We start from the raw sequence: 8,627 nt of genomic DNA, 5'->3' as shown, positions 1-8,627 counted from the left end.
GGTTAGTGTGCTCAAGCTGAGCGCAGGGTCGGATACTCCCGCACGTGAAGTTTGGCGGGGGAGGGCGGGAGGCGGAAGAGTGGCGACTTGGGTTTCTGCTCCCCGCACGGCCAGGCGGCACATCGGCTCAGCGCACCTCTCTCGGCCTCCTCAATGCGCGCGGCCTTGCTCTCCGCCAGCGCCGACTCTCCGTGGTTGGCTCCGCCCCTTCAGTGAGGGCGGTGGGCGGGGGCGTGGCCCGCCTCAGTTGGCGCTCGGAAGGCGTTCGCGTCAGTCAGAGCCCGACGCGGTGACGCAGTACGTCGACGTAAGTGACGCTCAGGCCCGGGGCCGCTCCTCCTTCCTTGAGTGAGTGCGGTCACCAAGGCCGGGCAGAAGGGCTTGTGGGCCGTTAGAGGGCCGCTGCGGCTGTCGGGTTTCCTCCCCTGCCGGATTTGCGCGCCCCGGCGCCGGGAGCCTCCGGCGCTGTGCCCACCCCGCTCCAGCTCGCGTCTCCCGACTCCAATTAGGTCAGGCTCGGAGTCCCGCGGCCGCGGCTCCGGCCCCCAACGCGCGGCGGCCACTCGGCTCGCCTTTCTTTCTTTCCTCGCCTTCCTCTCCTCTCGCCTTCCCCTTCCCCCTTCTTTTCACTTTGCTGGGGTTTTGTGCTTTTTTTGTTGTTGTTGTTTTATGCTTTAAAGGTTTTGTTCCTCAGCCCGAGCTCATGGGTGTACATTATCATGCTCCTCTTTTGTAGAGCAGACCGACGGCCATGGAGGCCGAAGAGACGATGGAATGCCTTCAGGAGTTCCCTGAACATCATAAAATGATCCTGGACCGATTGAATGAACAGCGGGAGCAGGACCGGTTTACTGACATCACCTTGATTGTCGACGGTGGGTAGAGCAGTGAGCAGAGAAACGAAATTGTGGCTTTATATTTCTCTCCTCTTCCGTCACCCGCCTTTTTTTTTTTTTAAACCCACTCTGTGGGCTCCCTACCGAAGCTGAGAAAGCTGTGCACTGGAACCCGAGGGCAGTTGTCAGTGTCCGCTCCTGTATGTGGACTCTGCTGCATGAGGCTGGTTGGCCAGGCAAGCATTCGGCATGGTCTGGTGTTCATTGCATTATAACTTCAAGTTTTCTCATTGCACACCTAAGTGCAAGTTGATGGCACTGGGGACAGAGAGGATGTCTCAAAATGTTTTGTTAATAGCCTCCTTCTGGTAGGCTGCTTTGTGGATCCCCTCACAGGAGTCATTGGAAGTGTTGATTTTTTTCCTAGTTTCCCAGTGGTCCTGGAGGGAGAATATGAAAAATTAATGAAAATGGATTTCTCAGGGAGAGCTATTCTTTACTATAGGTTTGGCATAGACTGAACTTTCAAATATTAGGGATATTAAAATGCTTCCCATAGCAAACACATCCACCTTTGTGCTTATTCTGTGTTTTTTGTTGTTGTTTCCTTTTTTCAGAATGGTGTAGGACCTTTTTGGGGTGCCTTTATATTTAGTAGTTTCAACTGCAAAGAATATGCTTGGATATTTGATTGAAGGTAACAGAAAGTGGTAGGAGGCTCCTTAACCAGTGTTTTAAACTAGCTTTTATGAAACTGACTTAAGATCTTTACTTTGACTTTACATCTAAATTAGATTATTAAGGTATCTGCCAAGGGTGTTCTGACTTAAGTTTATTGATTTGTATAGTTATTACATTTTACTTTATGTAATTTTGTTTTGTAATTTTATATTTGATTTTTGTGCATATATATAATTTTCTTTCCTTTCTGTCTTTTTAATCTAGGACACCATTTTAAGGCCCACAAAGCTGTTCTGGCTGCTTGTAGTAAGTTCTTCTACAAATTCTTTCAGGAGTTTACTCAGGAACCTTTGGTGGAGATAGAAGGTAAATGCTTGTTTTAAATACAGTCCTTACTAACCGTAGTTGATTAAGAAGTTTTGAATTGCTAATTGGAAATTAGTAGTTCCCATTTATTGACTAGATGAATTCTTACTTTCAGTAAAGTTTTTGGTAGAGTGGGTTCCCAGAAAGAATTTTTAAATGGTAGATGTTGGTTTCTAAAAGTAATCTTTCCTATTACTAAAACCAGTCTCCGTTGTCTTTTGGAAAAAAAAAAATGTATTGAAAAGAAGTTATCATCTTTTGTTTCACACTGGTGGGAACGCTGCTGCAGGCCTCTGTTCTAGCACAAGTAGTGATGTGCTCTCAGAGGTACAGATGACATGTGGGGTGCCATAATATGGAAAAAGCTAGGAAAGACAAAAGTAGTATTCAAAAGAAATTGTGGTTGACTAGAATGTCTAGGATAGACAGGACCATCCAGTAGGTATTGCCTTGAAGCAGAAAGTGGTTTTGTATTTGGTTGATTTTTTTTCTAATGATAGCCTAAGTGCCAGGCTTTGTGCTATGTATTTATGGTTAATATCTGAATCTCACATCAATCCTTGAAAAGCAACGGTATTATTTCCAATTTGCACTTTAGGGAATAGGCTCCAAAAGATTGCTTGCCCTAGGTTGCCCAGCTAGATTAAGTTTGTGCTATTAATTACCATACATTTGTCTTCTGCTACTATGGTGCCTCTCCCACCACCATCACAACCCAGAGTAATAGAAAATAGATGTTTGCTTACATAAATACAGAATTTAGTTTCTTTCAGGGTTCTTGGTGTTAGGGTTTGGTTTTGTATCTCCTAAATTGTGTACATATTCTTTGTTATGAATGGGTTGCCTAGAAACACTGTTCCCTTGGAAAAAATTTGATGCTTAAGGGAGTACTGAAAGCATAAAAAGTTAAGAATATTCTTTTATTTTGGTATATTTCAGTTTCACATTCTAGGTGACATATTCACAGTTAGGTTATCTTTTGATTATCTGCGATGAACAGAGTATAGGCGTAATGGAAACCCACAAAGCTTACTAAAGTCAGACTCTAGCTGCCTGGGTAGTGTTGACGACTTCTACAAGGCAGGACTATCAGTTCATTCACCTGAGCCTTACTAATGTGTGACCACAGCAAGTTAGTTATCTCAACTGCATATTTCTCTCCTTATCTGAAAAGTGGGTTAGTAGGCTTGTAATGATTAATTGGAATAATTTATGGAGTATTGTCATAGTGTTTGGAGCGTTGCCAAAGCTTAGAAAGTGGGGGCTATTTGTTGTATTGGATACCTGTTATATAGGATGTGCTGGAGCAGCTGTGGAATGGAAGTGAGCTGGGAAGAGTTAGTGGGTTCTTGCTGAGTGCAGGGTGGGATCTAAGAGATGAAGAATTATGAATAAGACGTCCCTTAAATAACTTAAAAACTTAATAGTGGGTAATGAACAAGTAAAGAAAGGGGAACATGAACTATTATAGAAATAATTACTGTAGAATGGTAGCACTGAGGAGGAAAAATGAGTGGTTTGATCTACTTTAGAGAGAGAGGAAAGGTTGTAAAGAGAAGGACTAGACAATGATGCCGTGGTAAAATGCTATGCTCTGTGAGGCTGAACCACATGGGAATGTTCTGGGTTTATGTCCAGAGACCTTCCTGACTATGCTGGCCTCATGGCCCCTGTGATCTGGGGCTGGCTAAAGCTGGAATGTTTAGACCCTGTAGGGGTTTCTGTTTGTCTGTTGTCTCTCTGTCTTTCTCTCTAGAGAGAGATTTTTGCTGTAGGGGATGTGCACTCACCGGAGAGAGACAGAAAGCAAGAAATCACCCCTGGAGGTGGGGGGATGGCCATGCTGCAGTCTCTTCTCCATTCTCAGGATCTTGGACGTGTGGCCAAGATGTGAGTTTTAAGCTGCTGGGTCTGGGACTTGAACTGTGGTCGACTGTATGGGTGTTCAGCAACATAACCATTGTGCCATTTGCTCATCCTAAGGGGGAGAGTCTGTTTTATTTGCTCTGTCTCTTTGACTGACAGAAGACATTGGGGGGAAAAAGTTTACTTTTTGAGCAGAAACTCTAAACGTCTTAAAATATAAATGGCCCAGGCTGTACATGTTTCTGGTAGAGTGAGCAGCACTAAACTACGTGGAGCTGTGGGGTCTTCTTTTCTGGAAAATAATTACCTTGGGATTTTCTCTCCTAACTCACTACCTCTGACTTACTGTGTCTCTTAGAGCATAGTGCAGATGAGGCTTCTGTATTTAAGCTATAGACAGGTAAGAAAGGAAAATGGAAAAACACAGTTCAGTGTCTTCTTAGGCTCTTAACATTGGGGTTATTGAACTATCTAGTGAGGTCTCTTGGCTGTAGAGAAAGCTCTGGGCATATAACCTGAATTTTAGTCTTGGCTTTACTCTTTGTCCATTGTATGACCTAGGACATCTTGGCTTCCTTTTTTTTTTCTTTTCTCATCTGTAAAATATGTTAAAGAATTTTGGATTGTATCACAGACATTTTGAATATTACTATTAAAATGTTCTGAAGAAGAATCCCCCCCCTTTTTTAAATTTTAATCTTTTTGCCAGTCTGGCAGGTGGCATTAGTGGTTAAAGGTGCTGGACTCCTACATGGCGGACAGTAGTTCAAGTCCCAGACCTGGTGGCTTGCTTTCTCACTTTCCCTCTCTCTCTTGGGGCCAGCAGATGGCATAATGGCTACATCACTGAACTCTCATGTAGTCAACCATGGTTCCAGTCCTGGATCTGGTGGCTTAAATTCACAGCAGGCACGTGTGCGTGCGAGCCCAAGATCCCGAGAGGAGAATGGAGGAGAAGGGATTGTGGCATGGCCATCCTCCCTGGGGGGTGATTTCTCACTTTCTGTCTCTCTGTCCCTCTCTCTCTTTCTGGCAAGCGCATGCACCCTATAGCAAAAACCTCTCCAAAAAAAATCTTTTTGCTACAGAGTGCATGTGCTCACAAGAGAGAGACAGGGAACGTTGAAAATCACTCTGTGTGGGGGATGGACACCACATCTCTTTTCCATTCTCTACTAGGGATTTTGAGTATGAATGCACACATGCCCTCCATGATTTTCAAGTTGAAGCCAGGTCTGAGGCTTGAACAACCATGTCCAACCGTGTCAGATCTAGCCACTTTAACCTCCATACCACCTGCTGGTCTGAAGAATGCGTTTGTTTGGATTTTGGTTTTGTTTGTTTAGCAGGCAGTCATCTTGGTTAGGTTCAGATTGCCCGTTGTGGGCTGTGAGGACAATTCCAATGTAGTTTCAAAACTTCTGTAGTGCTATCCAGGTCCCACGTGTACTATCCTAGGAGCTGCATGGTAGTCCAGGCCTTCATATGGTTCTTATTTATCTAGTTTTTTGGAGAGGTTTTTGCTGTAGGGCCAGTGCACTTGCCAGAAAGACAGACAGAGAAAGAAAGCGAGAAATCACCCCAAGGAGGGATGGCCATACCATCATCTCTTCTCCTTCATTCTCCTCTCAGGATCTTGGGCATGTGTGCACACACACCTGGCGTGAGTTTAAGCTACCAGGTCTGGGACTCTAACTGCAGTCGACTGCATGGGAGTCCAGTGACATAGCCATTACGCCAACTGCTGGTCCCTCCTTTTTTTTTTTTTTTTTTTTTTAAGAATTATTTATGACTTCTTCATTGTTGCTGTTATTATTTTTAATTTGCTAGAGTGTTCATGTGCTCACTCACCAGAGAAAGAGAGAGAGGAAAGTGAGAAAGCAAACCACCAGGGCCAGGACTTGAGCTGTAGTTGGCCACGTGAAAATCCAGTGCCTTAACCACCACACCACCTGCTGCCTGCCATAAAGCCTTTGCAAAGCTGCCCTGGATTGGTTCCACACATGTATAGCTCAGTGGTGAGTTTGAGATTACATAATTGATTTTAGAGGACCTTTCTGCAGCTTCCACCTTGCCATGATTTTATTTGTTGTTTTGTTTTGTTTGAGATGTTTTTGCTATAGGGCACATGCACTTGCCCAAAAGACAGAGAGAGAGAGACGGAAAGTGAGAAATCACCCCCCAGGGGGGATGGCCACGCCATAGTCCCTTCTCCTCCATTCTCCTCTCGGGATTTTTGGGCATGCATGCACACACACCCAGCGTGAGTTCAAGCCATCAGGTCTGGGGCTCGAACTGTGGTCAACTACATGGGAGTCCAGCAGCATAGCCATTATGCCAACTGCTAGTCCTGCCATGATTTTATTTGTACTCAAGGTCCCAGAAGTTCTTTTTGTGGTTCTTTGGCTAGAAAACTGTGGTGGTTTTAGCCTCCCTGTGCTGTCATACACTTCCCACACCAGAGTTCATTTCCTTGACAGAGTGATGAGAGAAAAATAACCTGACTTCCCTCTGTACGCTTTAGATCATATTATCTTTTCCTAGTTTCTTTGTCAGAGAACTTTCTTATAGAATTTAGGTGGCAGCCACCAGCCACAGGTGTACAGTCCCAGAACTGAGGCTTGCCTTGAGGCTTAGCTGAGAGAAGGAAAATTGCTGAGTTTCTCCTTACTCTCCATCCCCTTTTCTGATTCTCTAGCCAAGAGGAGTTTCTCTTTGTCTCCATCCACTGCTCAGTTATGGGAATGGTCTGTTCTCAAGTCTAAGCCTTGATATGTAGGAAGAAAAATAAAAGCCAGGAAACACATTTGTTCAAGTTTTGTTTTCTCCCCCAATCAGCTTGCTTTTATTTACTTTTCAGAGCCCTTGTATATTTGTCTCCTTGAGTTTTAGTTGTACTCAGTAGACAGTATAGGGTGGAGTGTGCTTTGTTCATCTTAGCTGGAATTGGAATACCCATCTATAAAATGTGAGTAATGGCTTACAGCAGTGCATGTTAACTTCACATTAGAAACACTAGGAGAGCTTTTATAAAAGCCAGTACCTGGCCTGTATCTATAGCTCATTAAGTAAGTTTTTCAAGAACAAGATCCAGGCATCCGTATTTAAAAGTTCTGTAGATTCTGTTACAGTCTGAGAACTAGTGATGCTTGGGCATCACCTGGGAGCTTGTTAGAACTGTAGGCTCAGATTTTACCTCAGACCTATTGAATCAGAACAAGAACTCCAAATGATTTCTGTAAACACTAAAGTTTGAGCAGCATGGTCCTAGGTGCAGTTTTGTCAAAGATCACTACTTTGTAGTTTTGTTAAAGCAAATGACACATATGTAAAAGAAAGTTAAATTGTAATATGTTCTATGAGCATAGTCATTAGTTGGAAGCCAAGCTAGCTCTCCCTGTTTTCTGGGTGCCTAGTGAAGTAAGTTACCTTTGATTAGAATCACTGAGTCACCATTGGGTTCAAATCAGAATTGCTGCCTTTGAAGCCAGTTGCATCCTAGCTCAGCTTTGGAACTTGGATTCACATCACATGAAGTCTTTATCAGGGATTCATTCTCGTTCAGAATATACAGTCTTCTATGAGTCTAACTTTCTCTCTTTTTTTGTAAGAATTATTTATTCATTTAATTGTATTTGTTGTTATTTTTTATTTTTTAATTTGACCAGAGAGAGACAGAGAGGAAGAGAAGGGGAAAGTGAGAAAGCAAACCTCCAGGTCTGGGACTAGAACTGTGGTCAGTCATGTGGGAGGTCAGCACCTTAACCACCATGTTACCTGCTGGCCCTGAGTCTATAACTTTCTAATTTAATTCTTTTTCTAACTTGTCCTGAAACGACAGTAACCAGCTAGTGTCTCTGTTAACAACCCACCTTTGTGTCCAATTTTAACCTCTGCTAACAAGCACAAAACATCCAAATACATGCCCATAGTCTTTTTGAATAGGAACTTTTTACCAGTTGGGAGAATTTCTTAAGACTAGAGAAGTGCAAGGTCTAGAGAAATGCATTGCTATCATGGGGAAGACTTAGGTTAAAGTGTTCATATTAACGTTTTCCTCAGGAACTCTATAAAGAAGGGATTGATGAGAATCTCCCATACTCCTGAGATTTGTAAGTTATCAAACTGTCGATAGTTCTGATAGAGAATAAAATAATTTCACAGCTATATGTCATCTACCAGTTCCCTAACCTGGGCAGGTGTTACCGGTTTAGTTTGTGTTAACCGATTATTCAGGTCAGTAATTTGTTCTTACAAATTAGCAACACTGCACTATGGACTATCCCAAGGATGGTTTTATAAGCACCCCGGGTGCCTCTTGTGTGACCAGCCCAACACTGCCCTTACTGTGTAGGTCATTCTCCCCTTCCACCCCCCCAGGTTCTTGCACCCTCTGGCAATAAAAAGACAAAAGAAAATTCTTAGTCCAGTTTTTGACTCTAGAGATCAGGGTCTAATACCTTTATCTGCAGGTGATTCCAATCAGTCAAAATTGGGAACTAAGGGGACCAACAATTAGCATAATGGCTATGTTGCTGGACTCCCATGTAGTCAACTGTGGTTCGAGTTCCGGACCTGGTGGCTTAAAACTCACGCCAGGTGCGTGTGTATGCATGCACAAGATCCTGAGAGGAGAATGGAGGAGAAGGGATTGCGATGTGGCCATCCCCCGTGGCGGGGTGATTTCTTGCTTTCTGTCTGTTTCTGTCTTTCTGGCAAGTGCCACCCACCAAGAAAAAAAAAAAAAAAAAAAAAAAAAAAAAATTGGGAACTAAGTACATAATTTCTCATATCTTTTTTAAAATAATTTTTTATTTAACTTTATTTAATCCATGTATTTATTTTTAATTTGACTGGGGAGCGGGGAGAGATTGAGAG

General features: G+C 43.3%; 1 protein-coding gene across 8 annotated transcripts in view; it reads left to right on the top strand.

Moving 5' to 3' along the window:
* Positions 1 to 8,627, top strand: part of ZBTB35 (zinc finger and BTB domain containing 35) — a 41,866-nt gene that overhangs the window by 331 nt on the left and 32,908 nt on the right. For 3 of the 8 annotated variants that reach the window (XM_014583618.2, XM_006166956.3, XM_014583621.2), the window contains exons 2-3: positions 737 to 875; positions 1,782 to 1,883. In XM_014583618.2, the coding sequence (XP_014439104.1) occupies positions 752 to 875; positions 1,782 to 1,883 (226 nt within the window). In that variant the 5' untranslated portion in view covers positions 737 to 751. The other 5 variants (XM_006166955.2, XM_014583617.2, XM_014583619.2 and 2 more) reach the window with 5 other exon arrangements.

Source organism: Tupaia chinensis, unplaced genomic scaffold (assembly GCF_000334495.1).
Source record: "Tupaia chinensis unplaced genomic scaffold, TupChi_1.0 Scaffold144378_1, whole genome shotgun sequence".
NCBI lineage: Eukaryota > Metazoa > Chordata > Mammalia > Scandentia > Tupaiidae > Tupaia > Tupaia belangeri.
This window is presented reverse-complemented; position numbering and strand designations above follow the sequence as displayed.